General features: G+C 41.0%; 1 protein-coding gene across 2 annotated transcripts; it reads right to left on the reverse strand.

Annotated features, from left to right (window-relative positions):
- Window positions 1–1,366: 1,366 nt before the first annotated feature.
- On the reverse strand, window positions 1,367–20,962 carry vegfba (vascular endothelial growth factor Ba). 2 transcript variants are annotated; one of them, XM_086085789.1, is made up of 8 exons: window positions 19,834–19,923; window positions 15,281–15,332; window positions 15,002–15,198; window positions 14,817–14,890; window positions 12,977–13,012; window positions 11,238–11,309; window positions 6,465–6,644; window positions 1,367–5,283 (listed from the first exon to the last, which is right to left on the reverse strand). In XM_086085789.1, exons 1-8 carry the CDS (start codon window positions 19,852–19,854, stop codon window positions 5,262–5,264), a joined length of 654 nt encoding a protein of 217 aa, XP_085941915.1. In that variant the 5' UTR covers window positions 19,855–19,923; the 3' UTR covers window positions 1,367–5,261. The 2 variants fall into 2 exon arrangements, with proteins under 2 accessions (XP_085941915.1, XP_085941914.1); XM_086085788.1 differs by lacking the exon at window positions 19,834–19,923 and adding an exon at window positions 20,009–20,962 and having other exon boundaries at window positions 1,368–5,283.
- Between the last annotated feature and the right edge of the window lie 336 nt (window positions 20,963–21,298).

The following is a 21,298-nucleotide window of genomic DNA, read 5'->3' on the forward strand; positions in this document are numbered from 1 at the left end:
GGTTAATGTTGAACACAGCGACATGCTCATTTTGAAGGGGTGTGCACACTTATGCACTTGTACTTCCTCTCTCTAGGAGATTTGTGAAGTGGCACAGGTTATAGGTCACAATAATGGTGTAAACAGTTTTCAAGTGATTTATCTTAGTTTCATTTTTTTTTTTGCAGTACAAAAACCTGGCATTTCAACAAGGGTGTGTAGACTTTTTATAGCCGCCATATATTGCAACATTACAATAAACAACCATACAGACTTTTCCTTTCTATGAGTGAACTTACAAATTCAGCATGGGATCAAATAATTACTTCCCTCAATGTACGCGATAATAATATAATTTATAATATATTTATTATTATTTTAGAACAGTACAAAGCTGAGAAAAGAAAAGGAAGATATGGAGACGTCGAGTTTCGACGATGACGCATGACTCACTCTGTCCCTTTCACTCTCCGTCTCCCTCATCCAGCAGCTATATATAGCACTGGAATGATGCCCTTCCATGCAGACAGACAGATAGGTTGGCAGCAGCGCTCCTCTCCTCTTTCCGACGTCACTCGTCTTCTTCATCATTAATAATAATAATAATAACAACAAAAACACTGCATCGTACATGTCGCAAAAGTCATACATTGTGGCGACAAGCGCAATAACAAACATGTACAACTTAAGAATGCAATTTCTGTAGAAATTCCGTAGAAAATTTGCCAGGTCAAAGTTTTTCATGGAAAAATGTGGAATTGTGGGAAAAGTTTTGAGTTTTGAGAAATGTGGAAAATAGTTGCCACGTTATGCGTCAGCATTCGTCGAACTGGAGAATGCAATTTCTGTGGAAATAATAAATGAATGCCGAATAACTGACATTGAACTGAAATTAAATTAAATTCTTAAATTGTGAATTTCGACACGATGGATGGACGGCGCTCTACTCGAACACCGCCGTGTGACAGTGGTCAGCACGTCTGCCTCACAGTCAGGAGATCTTGGTTTGAATCTCACTGATGGCGTAGCGGTTCACTTGCCTACCTTCAGTTGCCATGCAGTGTTGGTGTGATTGTTGTTTGTCTAAATGAGCCACGCAGCTTAAAAGTCGATCATGAACAAAATATTAATAAAGTGGAAAGATTATTGTAAAAAAAAAAAAAACAACAACAACCAAATGAGGTTTGACAATTTTGCTCATGTCCATATTGACCCGTGTTCGGTTTGTCCTCGGGTAGCTTCTGACTCAGCAGAACAGATAAGAGGGGAGGGAACAATATTGTGTCTGAAAACACACGTGCACAATTCTCTGTCACCAACTCGCACGGCGATTCTGCCATGAAAATAATCCTGTTTGCTTTCCATTACCGTAAAACAAGAAAAACACCAGAGCTTCGTATGAAAAATAAGACGTTTCCTTTAATAACATCTGTAACATGATGGTTGTATGATATCACTTCCAATACATTGGATGCAGTATACGGTACTGTACACTCGTAAAGAGGACACAAAGTTGAGTACTTCGACTAGTAGGACATAAACCTGTATTGTTTTTTCGACGAGGACATTATTAAAGGGCACAAATGGTGTAGCAGCAAAAAAGAGCTGGTGAGGCTACAGTAGTACGTACACTGTATTTGCAGCGGCAATCACAACACATTATACATGGCTAAGGCAGTGGTTCTCAAACTGGGGTTTCCGGACCCGCGATGGGTCTGCCAGCTGTCACTTGGGGGCCCGCAAAATCATTTGCAATACATTTTGGAGTTTTATAAACCAATTACTTGATTACTTCTCCCTACCTTAGTTTTGATATGACATCCCTGCATGAATAAAGATTTTTTTTTTTAAAGAATTAAAGCTGTCCTATTTTTTAAAATAATAATAAAAAAAAAAATCAAGAATATACCAGTAGTCTTTTTTTTCTCTCTTTTTTTTTTTTTTTTAAACAAAGGCATCATTTCAGAATAAAAGGCATAATATCATTGAAAATAAAGTTGTAAATTTGAAATTGTTTTGTAAAAGTATGACTTTCTTCCCTTGTTTAAAATCTTTATAATATTCAAAAGAAAATCTATATATTGAGAAATTGATTTAGAAAAAAAAATTACAACCCTCCTTATGAAACTATGAGAAAATCAGAATTTGTTATTGGAATATAACGATAGGCAGCTTTTTACATTCCTATGCCATTTTGGATTAATTTTTTTCCTTCCCTGCAAGAGGGTCCCTGGACCCAAAACGTTTGAGAACCCCTGCTCTAAAGAATGCACTATGTCATAGACAAGCAGTTATAAAACGTCATATACTTTTAGTAAGATTTGCACGACATGATTATGACAAAGAGATCTTTACAGTCAACTGTGCAGATACAAAGCACACAAATACAGACATAATTAGAATATATCAAGCTGTTGTGATGCTGAAATGTCAAACGTGCTCATTCCTGCCTGGGTTTGAGTATTAAAATAATATTTTTAGACATGAATAAGTAACATCCAGACCTCTAAATGCCCTACCCCCGCTAGCGTTCCTGAGAGCTCAGCACCTCGTCTCCTTCCACTGGAATGTTTTTGTTGTGTGTGGTTTTTCTGCAAGGATAGCATTTACTGCCTCCTGTATGTGCTTTTTGCAACAGTGCAATCTGGATGGATGGATGTTGAGCTAAACAGGTTTTTTTTATGATCACATGAGTCTATATGACTTGTGCAAAAAGTCTCAGGGAGGGAACTGTACGTAAAGGGAGCAAGTGATTAATTATTTTTTTTAAAAGGGCAAAAACGTTAAGGGCAATAAAGCTAGCCGAGCATTAAAGCAGCCTCATTCTGTGGATTTAGTGGGAAAACAATCTGAGTCTCGAATAGCTGCAGAATAAAGGTTGAACCGGAAAGTCTTGTGTCTGGAAGATGCTGCGGCTAGCCTATCATAGCGCTTAAAGACAGAAAATAATGTGAAAACGCTGCAGAGAAATCGTATTCAAGTTCGAGGTGTTGCAACGTAAAAGATGGCCGCCGGTGGCTTCACTAAGCAACATTGTTAGTCCACAAATAAGTGGGGGTGGTCGTCACTTTCCAAACGCGCCTGTAATGTCTGTGAGACACAAGCTAGTATAGCATCTTACAGACATTAGCATGATGCTACAGCTAGCTTTAGCGTAAAGCGGGCCAAATCAGTAGCCTCATTTTGGGGATTTAACAGGACTACAAGCAAGTTCTCCTAACAAATAGATGTTCTGCAATTTCTAGCAAATGTGCGGTCCACTTGCTTACACATTAATATTTCACGCATATTTTTTTTTACGGCCACAAATTTTTATATTTTGGCCACAAAATAGGCATAACATTTGCATATTATATCTGTGTAGGGGCCATCAAAAACCATGATTTATGTGGGGGAACCGTAGCACATGGTGTCAAGCTAATTAAAAAAAAAAAAAAATAATAATAATAATCTGCGCAGTTATTAGAATTTCTACATAACAAACATGTAATTATTGATAATTAAAAAAAAAACACCTTCTAAAAAGTTACGGTAAGAATGTTATATTAGGTTATGAATGTCTTCTTCTAAAGAGGTAGTGATCAACGGAATGATTGACATTTTGAAATAAAGTTATAAATATAGCATTTGTCATACAGTTTGTCGTTACTTGAGTAAGTCCCATTCATTCATTCACTGCGGAGTGCACACGAAGCCCGAGGCAAGGTTGTGTAATTGTGAGACTTTCAATGAAACCAAAGGGCTCAAATGTGACTACAAAAAAAAAAAAATCCTGGCTAAAAAAAAAATTAAAAAAAAAAGTTTCAGCTCTCTGACCTGAGTCATTCTGTTCATTTGTCAACGTGGTTCCGGTTTTTGGTCCGTCACATCAATACGGTTTCAGTTTTGGTCTGTCACAAGAATACGTCCGCAGCTTTTCGGACCGCCTTGCCAATACAGCTCCGGCTTTTTGGTCCGTCAAGTCCGGATTTTGGCCCGCCGCGTGAATACAGCTCCAGCTTTGGCCTGTCACATTGATTGACAGCCCCTTTGAGGCCCCCCTTTGTTCTTCTTATGCCAAATAACATCCCTAAACGGTGGCCTGCTAAACCCAAAACAAGTTACGTTCACACCTTTTCCTTTCACTGCTCTTTCGCGTGTGTGATTAACTCATTCTAATGTATACAGGCGATTACTTCTGCTTTGTGGTTCGTGTGGGTGTGACATATCCATTTGGACTCAATACATTTGGGCCACCCGGCGTGACTCTTTATGCGGACGGATTACGTTCAAACACACACACACACAAAAAAAAACATTCAAGAAATGTGAAGGAATTATAATAATGCATAAAATTGAGGCTTGCGTAATAAAAAAAAAAAATGGCATGTCATATAAAGAAAAGAAAAAAAAGCTTATGGCTACCTGCGTTCATTTCACATTGCATGTGTGAGTGTGTGTGTGCTATTCACACTGCTGCTTTAACTGGGAATGTGTGTGTGCGCGCGCGCGCGTGTGTGTGTGTGTGTGTGTGTGTGTGTGCGTGTGCGCAAAGCAGTGGACAGACGCCAGACCTCATTATTGTCATTCTTCTCACTGCCTAAACGCCAGGCGAAAAGCGGCCGCTTTCAATCCAACGGAAAAGACAAGAGACAAAAGGGCCCAAATTAAAACAAATGCTGCAAAAGGCTCGCCCGTGCTCATATGCTTGAGGGGGGGTGGCGGTGGGGGGGGGGGGGGGGTGCGCTAACCCATCTGGGGTCTTTCACAGCCAGACCACACAAATACATTCAGCACCACTATAGGTCCACATACACACACACACAGGTTGTGCCATTGCATGTGTGTATCCTATGTCTCGTCCGGCACGTTTGCACCTTTTATCTGATGGCCTTTTTTTTTTTTTTTTTTTTTAAATCCTCCACACAAGCACTGGCCCCGACGTGAACCTGGAAAAATCTGTCTCCGCGTTTCGAGAGGTCCACTTCATCCGCGATAGTCCCACCAGTGTCCAAGCAAACTGCAAAGCCGGAGTCTACTGGGAAATGTTTATCCATAAATCATAAATCAGCGCCGTGGTCCCTGCGCTCCTGCGAGGTGTTTAGTGACTAGACGTGTCTGCGCACGTTGCGTGCTGTACATGTTGGGACATACACACACACACACGCACACACACACGTATGACGTACATGTACAGTGCTACAGTGGTGGCTTAACTAGAAAAAGCTAGTACAGGCTGTGTGCTAATAATACTTCCTTTGGGCGGGTTTGGGTGGAGAGGACGAGGTGAGACGGAGGACGCGTCAAGTCTTCAAGGCGTCACACCTGAAAGCGAAGAAATTAAAATCTGAGGTCACATTTAAAGAGACGTATGGAAAATGGACTTTTTATGGGTTGCATACAAAATATTGGGTCTGTTGAGTGTCTGTACACCCATCAAGTGTGAAATCTAGCAATGAAGTAAATCTGTGCTTCCAGGGGTGCTCAGGTGAAGATCCCGAGCCACTTTCAAGTGATCAATTCAGAGGCATCACCCGCACCCACCAAAGGTGCAACAACCCTCCTATTAAATCAAAGCCGAAAGGTAAGCAGAGTTGCAAAGAGTTTAAATGGATGCACAGATTACTGTTGGCTAACAAAGTTAGCTCTTAATAACTTGCACATTTTATATGGCTTGATGAAGTTGTCGACAAAATGGCGGCCAAAATAATCTGTTGTTTACCTATTTGGCATGTGCCGGTCTTACAAATCTGTTGTAAAGAATTTTATTATGTGGCTTTATGTGTTGAAGTTTTTTTTTCCAGCTTCATACTGTGCCCCCCTTTAAAGAGGCAGCGCTTGTTTTCCCCCTTCCTTATTTTTTTCTTTTACCATCTAAGAAACTTGGGGCGCTGAAAGGTCAGGCCTCCCGTTCGGTCTGCCCCTTTGTGGTTTTCATGTTTTTTGGACGGGTTGTGACTGGATTGGCCTTTTAGGGATCAATAATCTGCACTCTAAAAACAGTTGGGTCAAAAGTAACCCAATTATGGCTCAAAAATGGATCGATCCACTTTATGGGTCAATTTGACCCAAGTTGCTGGGTTGTTTTATACAAAATGACCCAAATTCTGAACCCAAGTAAAGTATCTGATCAATATTTGTGAGTTGTTTTCCACTAAAAGACCAATTTCTTGACTCAAAATTGGGTCAAACAGACCCAAGTAGAGGATCGGTCCATTTTTGACCCATAGTTGGGTTATTTTTGACCAACTGAGTGCGAGTTCTGAAAATGAGTGTACCAGTGAACCATTCTGAATATTTGCCTATGATGCAACAGCGGGGCTAATTTACTTAATCCCGCCTCTGCACTAAGTTTCCCTACAGATCGTGGTTAGTGCAGTTTGTCGAGCATGAATCTCATAATCATATGGCAGCACGTTCAAGCTTGAGTGGCAGAAAAAGCATAAATAGCGAACCGCGAATAGGCGGCGGCTCCCTCTACGTCCGTTTTTGCCGTTTGCACCAACCTGCAACGATGAGGGTCGAGTCGCCGGCGTTTTCGGTCGCACCTCTCAGCGGTGACTCTGCAGAGACACCGACACGACGTCGCATCTAGCGTCCACTTCCTGCCTCGGCACGGTCGACAAGATGGCCGCAAGGTGGGCGGGGGAGGAGAGCTGGTGGGGGGACGGGAGAAAACAGGACTCCTGGGGAGAACAGACAACAGTTGGACCATTAGTTGGTCGATAGCGTGAAGGCAATCAGGCAAGATGGGTTAGCGTATTTGTAGTTATTGACATCGGTGATTAACAAGAGCTGTATCAATATTCTGCCTTTATAAAGATAATGAGGCTAATAATGGTATATATAATGATAAATAATAAATATAATAACACTTCTAAATTATAGTCTATTTTCGGTTGCCAAAATTGCCAAGTGCGCATGGGGATATTTTTTCTTTTTATTTCACTATTACTGTTTTAAAGGGGAAGTCAACAATAATATGTTCTATGCAGCCCCACTAGTTTAAATATGGCATTCTGGTTAATATTGCGTTAGCGGAATATGAGTTAAGCAGCAAAATGCAGCCGTTTTTATCCATCTCAGGGTCGGCCATTTTGCCACTTGCTGTCGACTTGAAGATGACGTCAATGTTGCTCAGGTCTCAGGTAACAACCAATCACAGCGCAGCTTCAGAAAGCAGCTGAGCTGAGAGAATTTCCATCTGAGTTAGTTTTTATTTCGTTTTTTTATTTTTTATTTAGTTAGTGTGAATTAGTATTCAGGGTGGTTCTGTTAGTTTAAATTTTTTTTTTTTTTTTTAAATGCTAAGTTTTAGTTTAGTTTTCAGTATTAATTTTAGTTAGCTTTAGTTTTTGTTTTTTAAATGTGTATTACTTGTACGCAATATTTAATAAATACCATAGTCAAATGAAAAAAGTAACTGAGTTAAACGAAAAAGCAGGCGGGCCGAAAGAGCCAAAAGTCAAGCAGGCAAATTTGTCACTTCGGAGCGACGTCATCTGAAGGTGCTTTTCTATTGGCTGCTGCTAGATGACATCACTTTTGTGTGACACACTTTCAAATGTCTTTATTCCGGTAAATAAAAAAATAAATATACTTAAAATCACATTTAAAACCATCCCCAAAAGCTCATGTATTAAATCAATTACCAAAAACTACAACAATCGACATTTTCACTATAATTATAGTACATAAAATGTAGTTTCAGTTAGTTTTCATTTTTTAAAAAGCATTTTCGTTATTACGAAATTATTTTTGAATTTTTGTTTTTTGTTAGTTTTCGTTAACTAAAATAACCTTGGCCAACCAACCAATCACAGCGCAGCTTCAGAAAACAGGTGAGCTGTGATTGGTCGTTACCTGAGCGCTGAGCAACTGTGATGTCATCTTCAGTCGACAGCAGGTGGCAAAATGGCCGCCCCCCTAAGATGGATAAAAACATCTAGATTTTGCTGCACAACTCATATTCCACAAATGTAATATTAATCCGAATGTCACGTTTAGACTAGTGAGGTCACATATAACATATTATTGTCAACAAACGTTGGAGGTTGACTTTGCCTTTAATTGTTCAGCATCTTGAGTTGAATTTTAAAGTATGAAAGGTGCTATACACTCTAAAAACAGTTGGGTCAAAAGTAACCCAATTATGGATAAAAAAAAATGGACCGATGCGCTTTATGAGTCAATTTGACCCAATTTTCTGGGTTGATTTATACAAAACCGAAGTAAAGGATCTGACCAATATTTATGAGTTGTTTTTCACTAAAAGACGCATTTCTTTACTCAAAGTTGGGTCAAATTGACCCAAGTCGAGGATCGGTCCACTGTTTTTAGAGTGTACAAATAAAGTTTTGATTAATTAATCTTGATTGATTCTAATCCTTCCAAAAACTGAAAAGCCTCAGTTGTCAAATGCTGATGGCCTCTCGTCTGTCTGAAAAAAAAAAAGAAGACTTTTGGGATGCCCTGCAATGCTCATCAGTTTGCAGTCTCCGATTACTCCTGCGGCTAAAAATGAAACATCCGCAGTGAGATATTTTGTCACTAATCCCGCTTCCCTCTCAGTCGTCATAGTTTCCAGTCTGCCCGATGGGACGGCGATGAGAAAAGTGTCTCCATTTGCGTCTTCCCAGGAGGCTGGCGGATAATGAAGATACTTAATGAGGCAGAGAGAGGCCATCTTTGTCCAGGGCCGCGATGACCACGCCTGCCGCTGGCACGGACAGAGAAGGTGGCATTCGGGAGCAAATTACACAGATTTCACCCCTGCTAGAGCTCGAATAAAGCCCGTTGGGGGTGATGGATGGGTTGTGAGGGGACATCACACCCAACACGGAGCCCCCTCTGACCCCCTGGGGCCCGGATATGAGTGATGGCCAAAAGGTGCGCTAATTCTTTTATCCCTCCGAACGGTCTGGACCCAGTCATGGGAATGGTGACGCTAAACACACGTCAATCTCATGTTGCGGGTGCTACAAGGTTGTCATTGTACTTGGTGTTAGAACTGCGGCTTCCCACACACTTCACACCATCGAGCCGCTATCACACGTTGAGCCGCTAAAGACACAGACTATACGCATTCCCGTGTTTATACTGTATGTCCGTATAAATCCATATAAGGATGGAAAAAAACGACCGACTGAATTGTCATCAATCATGTCATGATCGACTGAGTTAGTTTTTTTTTGGGGGGGGGGGGGGGGGCTCATTCCTGTGTGTGTGTTTTTTTTTTCACCTGGGAACGATTTTAATCAACTCAAAGTCTTTAGCTTTGTGGCCACAACAGGAAGACACCAGATTGTTCCTTTGTTTTTAACATTTGCTGTCTTGCTACCAAATCGGATACGGCTCCTCCTACACTCTAAAAGGAGAATTGTTGACCAACCTAAAAAAAATAAATCGCTTCACGTGGTAATACGCGATTGAAATAAGTTAGCCCAAAGTCAATATATTAAGTTTAATGAACTCACAATCACTTAAACTTAATATATTCACTTTGGACTAACTTAATTAAAAAAATTTTTTTAAAGTTGGTCAACAATTCAATTTGTAAACTTAAATTGGTTCAACAATTCTTTTTAGAGCGTACTTGGATGTTTTTACGACACTGCTTTTCCTTATAAGTTCTGATATTTTCCTAGTATTCCTTATTGTACCAATTCTTGCTATTTGTTAGCATGTCGCATATCAACGTAAGCAATGAATTCCATGTGTGTACCTGTTTACTGTATACATATTCATTTACATAATCCTCTTAAAAGCGATACTTGACTCATTGAGCCATTGTCAGCCGTAAAAAGTTAATATTATGCCCAAAATGAATGTAATAACTTCATTATTTGTCATGATCAATTTGTACATTTAAAAATAAATTTTCCCACTTGCTGTCGATTGAAGATGACATCACCCGTGCTGAGGAAGTAGGTAGCGACCAATCATGGCTCAGTTTGCTCACCAAACCCAGAAAACAGGTGAGCCATGATTGGTCGTTACCTACTTCCTCAGCTCAGGGCTGGTTGGCGTGGGTTCGCTTCCCCGCCTGGGAGACCATATTTGTATATGTGCGTGAGTGAAAATAAATAAATAAATACTTCCTCAGCACACGTGATGCCATCTTCAATCACCAGCAAATTGAAAAGTTTGTTTAAACATGACATTCTTATTAATATTACATTTGTGGAATAGGAGTTTTTTTTTTTTGGGGGGGGGGGGGCATTTTGCCACTTGCTGTCAACTGAAGATGACATCATAGTTGCTCAAAGCTCAGGCAACAACCAATCACAGCTCACATGTTTCCTGAAGCTGAGCTGTGATTGGTTGTTACCCGAGTCCTGAGCAACTGTGTCATTTTCCCTCGACAGCAAGTGACAAAATGGCCGCCTTCTGATATTGATAAAAACTGCTAAGGGGTTCACCAGAATACCGTGTTTAGACTTTGAGGGGCTGCATAGAACATATTGTTGTCAATATTTTTTGGGGGGGGGGGGGGGGGGTTGACTCCCACGTTAACTTAACTTTGCTAGTCTTAACTTTCTTTCTTACCTGCCCCAAGGACTACACATGACAAATAGCGACTTTTGATTTTTGGAATATTTTTTGTCTATAATCCCTGAGAAGTAAACTAAACCAATATTGTCCTCCTTTGCACTGGCCAGGGTGCTGTGGAGTGTTAAATGTTGGCCACAAAGGCGCATTCTGTTCATCCCGACTGTATACTCGCCGGCCACAAAGATCTCTTTGAGTCGTGAGTATCACACAGAGGTGAGTGAACTTGTGTGCGCATGTGTGTGATTGTGTGTGTGTGTGTGTGTGCGTGTGTCAGACCTTGACTAATGCGGCTGTAAAAGAAATTGTCCAAATAACTGTGTCAAACAACGAAGACCAGATAACCCAACATCCAAACACACGCAAAGGGGAGCTGTTGGAATACACGCTGCAAAAAACGGCATCCCCAAGGAGAAGATTTGGGATTAAATGGGTTGATATTTTTTTGTGATGGTGGGCTAGCGGTTAGCATGTTTGCCTCACGCATCTTCGGGTCTGGGTTGGAATCCTGAGAATAATCCTGAGTCTTCTCCGGGTAACTTCTTCTCACATTCCCAAAACATCAGAGAAGCCTCTGAATTGGTCCTATATGTGAATTGTTTGTCTATATGTGATAGGTCAGCGACCAGTCCCCGATACACGCCACCTCTCACCCCGAAGCCAGCTGTGATTGGCCGCAGGACAAGTGCTCCAGAAAACGGATGGATGGATATTTGACATGAACCTACGCATTTTGGATGCCTCCAACTGCTTTCCTTCCTCGGCCCTTTTTCTTGACTCTTGTTGGCTTGTGAGAGGGCCTGAAAATAAATGACAAGGAAAAGATAAGAAATTGTTCATTTTATTGTTTATAAATTTGGAATTTTCAACTTCTTGCTTATTGTTTAAATTTTTTTTTATTTTAATGTTTCTGTATTTGATTATTTCAGCATCATTTTGAAGCACAAACTCTTCATTTTTTTCCCTGTCATTCACTTGCATTGACCTAAAGTATGCTAGCTTCCGATTGGTTAGTGTTAGTCAGCTGATAGGGGATCAGGAAGTTGTCGCTCCAGCTCCCCGTGGATGACGAGCAAAGTTTAAATGAAGAATGAATCCGTCTCCATCCTGCCTTTTCATTTTATAAACAGTGTCCTATTAACCACCAAAGAATCCTCACATTAGACTATAGCTACGCTATTTACATACGTTTTATATACGTATTTCTTGTAACTTTCTGAGTTTTTTTGTTGCAAATCTGCCACTTTATAAATTCGCAAATTTGCGAATTTTTTCTTTCGGAATATAATATTGCCCCCCACCCTCTAAAAAAAATATATATATTTATACGTCGTCGTACATCTCAATATCAACGGTGGTTAACATATTTTTAGCCTTGACCCTTAAGAAAAAATATTTTTTAAACTTTTTTTTGACTCATTCTTTACACTTTAAATTTTTTTGGGGGGGATTTAACTAATTAATTTAACTTTTAATGAATTTAATAATGCAAAAATTTTGGGATGTGAACAATCTTCCAATGTGTTCTTATTTATTCATTTATGTATTTATTTATTTATTTTTACACTTGTATGAATATGTAGAACATTGAAATGCCCTTGCGAGATACTCACATGGTTCAAAATGTAAACATCCGCCGCCTTCAAAATTGTAATTCTCATCTTCTTTCTTTAAACAAGCTCAAATTATGATGGGCTCATTTAGCGGCGCGGCCGGCACATCATCAGGATGCTAATGTCCCATGTTGTTGTTGTCGTGGCTTTAATAGACGACGCCGACGACGACGGCGACGGATGCGTGACTGCGCTCCATCATTGCCAGTGCGTGTGCGCACACGGCGGGCCAAGATAAAATCATTACTATGGTGACAACAGGATGCGGGTCGCCCCAGGGGATGCTGGGAGGGAGTCACACAGATGCTAACTCAATGAGGGACATTACACAGGGGGAGCGAATTTCAAACACGCGTTGAACATTTACACGTTTTTACTGATAAATGACAACGCGCAGGTTGGTCGAGTGTATAGCAAAAGCACATAAAACCTTACGCAGTCATTGAACAAATGTATACACCCATACAGCCCACACTAATACATTGGAACTCTGTATTTACGTCCATATCCAAACAGGAAGCAGGGCGATATAAATATGACAGTCCTTTTAGGCTGCGGGCTGTTTCTAAATCTAAACACGCTTAGCTCCTCACAAGGATCACTTTCATATGATTAAACTTGTGCCCGTTACATTTTCAAATATTGATATCGTTGCTCTTTGAGATGTGATGTGATCATTGTCTACATGGGCCTGCCACCCAAGTCTTTCAGTCATAAGGGGAAATTGGATAGGATATGATAGAGAAAAAAAGTGACATTTTCCAGCAACGTGGGCTGTATTAAGAACTTTCAAGATCTCACAACACTCTTGATGATTTTAAAAGTGCAAAATAGAATAAGTCAAGAAAGCAAACCTTATAGTTGGTGTCAGCTGGAGCTGTTCTTTAAACCTGGAAAAAAGATATCATGCAGTTGATGGACTTTAATATGTATTCATTATGCTAATGAGAGGAGTCAAATCTGACCTTCATGACCTTTTAATTCCCCCCCAGTCTGCGGTTTAAACATTTCTTGACAATAATATGTTATAAGTGACCTCAGTAGTCTAAACATGACATTGTGATTATTATATTACATTTGTGGAATATGAGTTATGGAGCAAAATCTAGCCGTTTTTATCCATCTCAGGGGGCAGCCATTTTAAACTTGCTGTCGACTGAAGATGACATCACAGCTCATGTTTTTTTTAAGCTGAGCTGTGATTGGTTGTTACCTGAGACCTGAGCAATTGTGATGTCATTTTCGCTCGACAACAAGTGGCAAAATGGCTGCCTTCTGATATTGATTTAAAAAAAAAAAATGCTGGATTTTGCAGCTGAACTCATATTCCACTAATGCAATATTAACCAGAATACCGTATTTAGACTAGTGGGGCTGCATAGTATGGAGGACCAAAACTGTAAATAAATAAATGACTAAAAGTGAAAACATTTTTTTAATAAATGACTAAAAGTGGAAAAAACCCAGATATAAATGGAAACAAAAACAACAACAAAAATATATATCCCTAAATAAAAGTAAAAATAAATACAAAAAAAAAACGAGATTCAACAAATAAAAATAAAAATATTCGGCGAACAAGGAAGTCTCACCAGCTTGCACTGGAGAGCTCCAGCAATGGACGACTATCTTGTCCACCGTCACCTCGACTTGTTGTCGAGCAACTCAAGTCCCAAGTTGTGGTAACAGTGGACAAAATAGTCGTCCATTGCTGGAGCTCTCCATGCAAGCCGGCGAGACTTCCGACCCGCTCACTGGAACCATTGACGGCAACGGCGAAGTCCAACCCAAGACACGCTTAGGACCACCCCCTCATTTGAATAACATTTCGTCCTGGCAGAGCGCCTGCAGCATGAAATAAATAAATGTGAGAGCAGAGTGTTTTCATTTGATTGATTGATATTTGATTCTATTTATAAATTTCTTCTTGTATTTATTCCGACATTTATTTTTATATTTTTTTTATCTTGTTTTTTACTTATATATATATATATATTCACTTTTATTTATTTATTTATTTATTTAGGCATTTTTTATTTTTTTTATTTTGCCAGTTTTGGTCCTCCACAGCATAGAACATATTATTGTAAAAAAAAAAAAAAAAAAAATGGGGGTTGACTTCCCTTTTAATATAACATATGTGGTATATATATTAAGCAGCAAAACCCACCCATTTTTATCCAACTCTGGGGAGGCCATTTTGCCACTTGCTGCCATCTGAAAATGGCATCACAGTGCATGAGAGCAATGGTGACTTTAAGTCAGCAACAGCAAGTGGCAAAATGGCCGCCCCCTGAGACGAATAATTAAGGCAATCTTAATCAGAATAACATGTTTAGAATAGTGGGCTGCATAGAACATCTTATTGTAAATAAATGTTTTGATTTGATTATTAAAAATAATAATAATAATAATTTTCACCCCCCCCAAAAATCCAAATAAAAATGTGTATTTAGGAAATTCAAAATAAACAAAATCCCTCCCTTTCAATGCAGTTTGTTAATAGCTTAAAAAAAAAAGTTTGTTAAAATACAATACAAAAGTCAGACAGTGGACAAACTGAAACCAAACTATCAATATGGGATCCAATCAATATCAGCACTCTCATTAGTATGCATGTTTTGAATACCGGGATCAATTCAGGCGCCACTTCCAAGTGAATCATAAACGATACCGTGCGTAAGTGTTTCTTACCTGCACTCACACTGGCTGTGTTCCACAAAAGTCAGCTGAATGAGCTCATGTTTCATAAAGGAAGTCCTCATCAGCTACGCACACAAAAAACACACATGAAGGCCAGCTTTCCATCTGACAACATGGAAGCGTTGAATACATGTGCGTGCGTGCGTGCGTGCGTGCGTGCGTGCGTGCGCGCGTACCTCCATGGTGAGCGTGTGCGTGAGCGAGGGCACGCACTCCATGGCCTCGTCGGCGCAGCAGCCGCCGCATCTCCTCACCGCCACGCAGGAGGGCACGAAAAGGTGGTGCGTCTCCCCCGGCAACTCCCGCCAGACCTCCACCAAGGTTTCTCGGGGCTCGCAGCCGCTGCGGGAGTACACCTCCAACCACCGTCGCACTGAGTTAGGACGCACAAAAGTCTCAGTGCCACCGCAGGTTGGACGATGGGGGGACGAGCTTGTCGAGAACTGGCAACCTACCTTCTCGACCTTCTCTGGATTTCGACGAGTCGGTGGGACGCCAGTGAGCCAGCTGGTGGGATAGACAAAGGGGAGAAAAAGTCAAAGAAGTATTTTTGAGGAGCAAAATAAAAGACGACAACTGAGGTCATGTGGTTGCATAAGTGTGCACACCCTCGTATAATTGGAAGACGAGCTACAAAGACGAGCTCAAGACGCAAGCAAGTGATTCACGTGACATGTCTAAATATTTTTTTTTGCCTAATGTTACTATAAGTGAGAGGTGCAGTGAATAGCAAAAGTCTACACACCCCTGTTTAAATGCCAGGCTTTCGTGAAGTACAGAAATGACGAGATAAATCATTTCCAAATATTTTCCCACCATTCATGTGACCTATAACCTGTATAACTCAATCAAATAAAAAAAAATGTTTGAGAAGGTAAATTAAAAAATACACAACTGAGACAATATGATTGCATAAATGTGCACACCCTCTTATAATTGCAAGAAGAGCTACAAAGATGAGGTTAAGACGCAAGCGAGTAATTCACGTAACAAGTCTAAGTAATTTTTTGCCTAATGTTAGTATAAGTGAAAGGTACAGAGAATAGCAAAAGTATACACACCTGTGTTTAAATACCAGGCTTTCGTGAAGTACAGAAATGACGAGATAAATAATTTTAAAATATTTTTCCACCATTCATGTGACCTATAACCTGTATAACTCAATCAAATAAAAAAAATGGTTGAGAAGGTAAATAAAAAAAATACACAACTGAGACAATGTGATTGCATAATTGTGCACACCCACTTAATAACTGTGTTTGTGACCGTGTTCACACTGGCCATAATATTAAGTACCACTGACTTGACCCCTAATAAATTTCAGATGTTCTAGTAGGCTTTTCCTGACTGACAAGCCCTGCGATTGGCTGGCGACCATTCCAGGGTCACCCAAAGTCAGCAAGGATAGGCACCAGGTCACTGGTGACCCTAATGAGGTATTGAAAATGATGATAAACAGCACAGCCACCATCATTAAAAGATTGTTATGATTTTGACCAAAATAAATACAAAAGCACTACAAGAAAGTGAGCAAAGGTAACTAACAAAACAGCACATACACTTTTCATTATTTACCCACAGTTTGCTGAAACCTCCCGTAATTCAGAACGATCAATCAACAACACACATTTGCACAATTCTCAAATCAAACCAAGAGTACTTCAGGCGATGGAGTGGGCTGGCGTTTTAAAAGGACTCTTGAAATGATGAAAGCATTTTCCTGTGAGATAGCGCCACCTATTTCACCCCGCGGCCCCTTTTGAACACGAGACGACAAAATGAAAGGATGGAGGGGCCGCCAGATCGGGGGGGACTCCCGCTGTAAATGACGTGGCAAAAAACATTTGTCGTGGAAAAGTTTGGGAGAGTTGCTGAGCTCCCCCCCCCCCCTCCCAAAAAGTGCAAAGTCTCTCATGAGGAGCAGAGAGTGAGAGTCGGTGCTACCGGGATTAGGAGTTCAATCTGCAAGACGCATTTTTACAAGGGCACATGCTGCAGCTTGTGTGGCCAAAAGCTCACTAGATCACCCCACTTAAAATCCTTTTTCCATCCAAAAACACAAAATGATATCCGAGTTTTTATTCGCCTACTTTTCTCAGTTCTGACAACGCACATCATCACTTTTTCGCCTTTGACTTAGAAACGTTGGTCTCCAAGTTAAGTTTTTTTGAAATTGAAATCAACAGCAGTTAATTTATTTGCACGCTGTTAATGCTAACATGGCTTATAAAGAGCAAATATAAAGTATGACCCTGGAACAGAATATTTGTATTTCTTAATGGGGTTGGGGGTGGGGGGGGTGGTTGTTCCATGTGTCACATCGACTTTCATTCATTTGAAGGATGACAAATTATTAACCTGACACATATTTTAGCATGCCAGTTTAATGGATCTCACAAAATACATACAAGAGTCCAATAACTGTCAGTGTGTGTGAAAAAGACCAAGGCCACCCGTAAGGGAATGTAGACTTTGTTCAGTCGGCCCCTTTTAAACAGTTCCACCCACGTTTATACACACACACACGCACGCACGCACGCACGCACGCACGCAAACGAACGTTCAAGTGAGTATGTCTATCTTTGTGTGCAATTCTCTGACGTAACGCATTCTGTGGCCCCTAAAGCAAGTCAAACACGTTCATTCATATTAGTAATATGAATACAGTGTGTAGCTTTTACTCATTCAGTTTTTTGTTTTCAAGTCGATTTGCCAACTATCACCTCGTTGGCACATCAAAGTGCAAACAAACACGTTTTGGTGGCACACTCACAGTCAACATCGCACACAGAAAATATCATCTGTATAATACAAATTTTGCATTTTGCTGTGAATTCGTTTTTTGGGGTATTTACTTATTTTTTGTTTAAAAAATATATGTATTGTGTCTTGTATTCATTATGTATTTAATTTATGGAGGTTAGTGTCCCTTTGAAGGTGCAGCATACCGTAAATGATTATTGTTTATTTTGATAAGTATTTGGGTTCCTTCAAAAGGTACTATATAAATTGTATACTATTCTTATTGTAGGTCTAACACTATTGTTCGTCGTAGTGTAGCCTTTTGCTTTGTAGCGACAACGTTGCGTTCGGGACAAGGGCAGTGCCCAAGCATCATGTTTCTTCTTCTTCATATATTTAATTTAACTTAACATCGTATTTTAATGCTGCAACAATTTCAAAACTGTTTACACAAAAGGCCTAATAAAGCAATCTTGATCTAATACACAGAACAAATCTGAAAAGAGTGGACTACAAAAACATACACAAATGAAGGCTAAGCTAGGCAGCTAGCGCTGTTAGCCTCATTTTTTTTTTAGCATTCTTTGAATGAAGACTTGGACTTCTTGAGTTGTTTTGACAGTTTCAAATGCACATTATCGCCATCTACAGGCACTAAAGAAGAACAGCACCAACCTGAACGTGCAAGGGGCGCAATCAAGTCGCGGCTCTTAGTAAAAGAAGCATCTAGCTCTATTGTTAGCATCATTTTTATCATTGCATTCCCATTGTCTCCATCTCAAGGTCTATTTTTTCTCACTTTTATTGGCTTGTGGGTCAGCCAGGATTTAACCCTATTTCCTCAAAGGAACAAGCCGTCACACAAAAGCATCTAGCTCTGTTGTTAGCAACTTATCATTTGTTAGCATTGCGATTCCACTCTTCTCCCTTCTTGATTAAGCAGTTAGAAATATACATTATCACCATCTACTGGCCCTTAAGTGGAACAGCACCAAGCTGAGCGTACAAGTAGAGCAATCTTGTTCTTACAGTGCAAGCACCTCAATCGTACACTTTTCCACGGGGCAGTTGAAATTGAGCCCTGACGAACTCTGCCTAGCAACAAGTCACCACGCAGATGTCTTGGAAAGAGGCGTTCAAAAAGAATCAAGGCTAGGCCGTGTAGCGTCTGGCCTCATGAACGAGTAAAACATACAGTATAGAGTCGGACCCGGCTCCCAGCGCGCCTCACAGCACTGAGTGTTCCTGATAGACTTCTCCAGACATAAATAAAGAAAACACGTCGTCGGCCTGCTCGTGTGTGTGAGGTGAAGATGAGTTCACGCGTTACGCTCAGTTACTGACAGAGCAAGAATCTAAAATGGTAATAATAAATAACTGAAATGAAATACAGTGACTTTTAATTGACAGTGATACGGCACCCACACGTAGTCACCTTTGGCTTACCAGAAAACCACACATTCCGTTTAGCTCTTTAGCTACTTTTCAATAAAACAAACAAACTGGCAGAAATGAACTAACCTGCGTGCTAACTGACAGTGACGCACTATCACTGCGTGGCTAGATAGCAATCTTCATTGATCTAACGGGGGCGGGGGCGGGGGGGGGGGGGGCTGAAACTACATCGGATTTTAGCTTTGTCAGTTAGCAGCTAAGCTAAAAGCTTAAGCCAAAGCCAACAAAACACATGTATGCGGTAATGGCTTGAAGATGAACGCTACATTTCGACAGATAGGTAAGCAGGTAAACAGCTAGCTAGATTGCCAGATGTATAGATGTATGGATAGCGGATACATTATACTGTTAAGACGGATGGCTAGATAGACATGTAGACTGAGTCATAAACAGATAGACATATATTTAGCGACAGATAGCTAGATATATTTACAGGCGGATACGCGGATTTATGCCGATAGGGGTGAATCTGTTGCTGTGATTTTGTTGCTAAAATATTAATATAGAACTGTATGTGAACACATTTCGCTAGATTGTCGTTGAAAAAAAATGATATATATCTGCAATTTTAAGGGTGCTGGGATTCAATTTAGGGGTGCTTGGGCACCCCCCCCCCCCCCAAAACTGGGCTAGAAGCGCCCATGTCAAATTAGATGTAGAGACAGATAGGCAAACATAGATTGTTTTATAGATATGACTTGACTGCTAGCTATAGTTATGTAGATTTAGAGCAAGATTACGCATATATTTAGACCGATAGATAAGATAAAATAGGTAAGATGCGGAGCAAAGGTGACAGGTGGTCATTGACCTGCAGCAGGATGACTTGCATAGAGCTCCAATGAGAATGAAACAAAACGCACTGCGATGGTCAACGCGCGAAGTAGAGAGCACATGCTTGCAAAGACACTTTAGAGGTCAGATGGTCCACGTACACACGCGCGCGCGCACACACACACACACACACACACACAGCCATACGTTACCTTGGCGTGGGACGTCGGGATTGTGGTGAGCAGCAGGAATTGAAACATTCCTAGAATAACTTGGAGCATAATCCCCATTGTATATGCGCGGTAGTCCTACGGAGCCGGCCGACTACAGATAATAACAATAATAGTGGATCATTTACAACCAAAAGATGTCTGTCTGTTTGTCCGTCTCTGTGCGTGCGCGTCCGCGTGTCCTCCGTGACCGAGCAAAGACGCACCAAAAAAGCCGGCGTTCACTCTCCAGCCTCCGGGCCGTGCAACGGCATCCTCCGTGGCATCTTCATCTTCATCCGGAGGTGTGCAACTCTCATGTTCTCGTGGATATTCCTCTCTTAATCCTCCCAATCTCCCAACATGTCGGCACAAAACGGCTTTTATAATCATGAGACTTGAGGAAAGTTTGGCTTTTTTTGTCTTCTTGCCATCGCAAAAAAATTCCTCCTTGTCGGGTGACTGGAAATGATTTGAAAATCAATTAGAGAGGATGCTGGGTCGTGCGGAGATCCACCGCATGACGAGGAGGGGGGCGGGAGGGAGCGGGAAGACGGTGCCGCATATGGCGCTCCGAGCTCGGTCACACCGTGGCCATGCTGTCGCTCCCGTGGAACACGCCACCGCTCGGAAATCCTCTTGAAAAATAACAATAACGACAAGAGACGGGCATGTCCAACTGTCGTAGAAGTAGTGAGGTTAGTCCGGCTCCAAAAAAAAAAAAAGGGAGGAGAATGTGTTAGCAGCAGAGCAGAGCAGTCAGTGTTCATTTGTTGTGGTCGGGCCAGCTCGTTTTCCCTTTTTTTGCCCTTGAGACGCAAGCAGCGGAAGGAGCGTTGCAACTTTTTTTTTTTTTTCCTCCCTCAACGGGACCGGCAGGCAGGCGCACTGGATACAGGTGCTAGTGCGGTACTCGTGGCCCCGTGGCAGGGGTCAGAGCGGGGTTGCATGCGTGTATGTATGTATGTATGGATGGATGTATGATGGGGGCCCCTCGGCAAAGGGGGACACGGCCAAAGTTGCCACAGAGGTCATGTCCTCTGTCAAACGCCCCCCCCCCCCACCACCACCACTCATTTGGAACTGTAATTTTAAACCACATATGCTTTTGACCAGAGAATGGCAGAGGCCTATAGGAACCATACTTAATTGTGTAAAAACAAAACAAAAATGCATACAGTTGATTTGAAAGGAAATATATTGCTAGCCTAATAGCATAGTTGCACAAATTATTTTTGGAATATTTTTTAGAAAAGTAGAACCCCCACCCCAGAAAACTTGGGAGGAGCATTT

This window comes from Leptonotus elevatus, chromosome 9, assembly GCF_054856555.1.
Source record: "Leptonotus elevatus isolate MCC_2025b chromosome 9, RoL_Lele_1.0, whole genome shotgun sequence".
Taxonomy (NCBI): Eukaryota; Metazoa; Chordata; class Actinopteri; order Syngnathiformes; family Syngnathidae; genus Leptonotus; species Leptonotus elevatus.

Coding starts and splice junctions, on each gene's coding strand:
- vegfba (XM_086085788.1), bottom strand. CDS start 20,086: ATGGGGATTATGCTCCAAGTTATTCTAGGAATGTTTCAATTCCTGCTG. Junction 6,645..11,237: donor GTTGGAGGCATCCAAAATGC/GTAGGTTCATGT, acceptor TGTTCTCCCCAG/GAGTCCTGTTTTCTCCCGTC. Junction 5,284..6,464: donor CTCGACCCTCATCGTTGCAG/GTTGGTGCAAAC, acceptor CTTCGCTTTCAG/GTGTGACGCCTTGAAGACTT.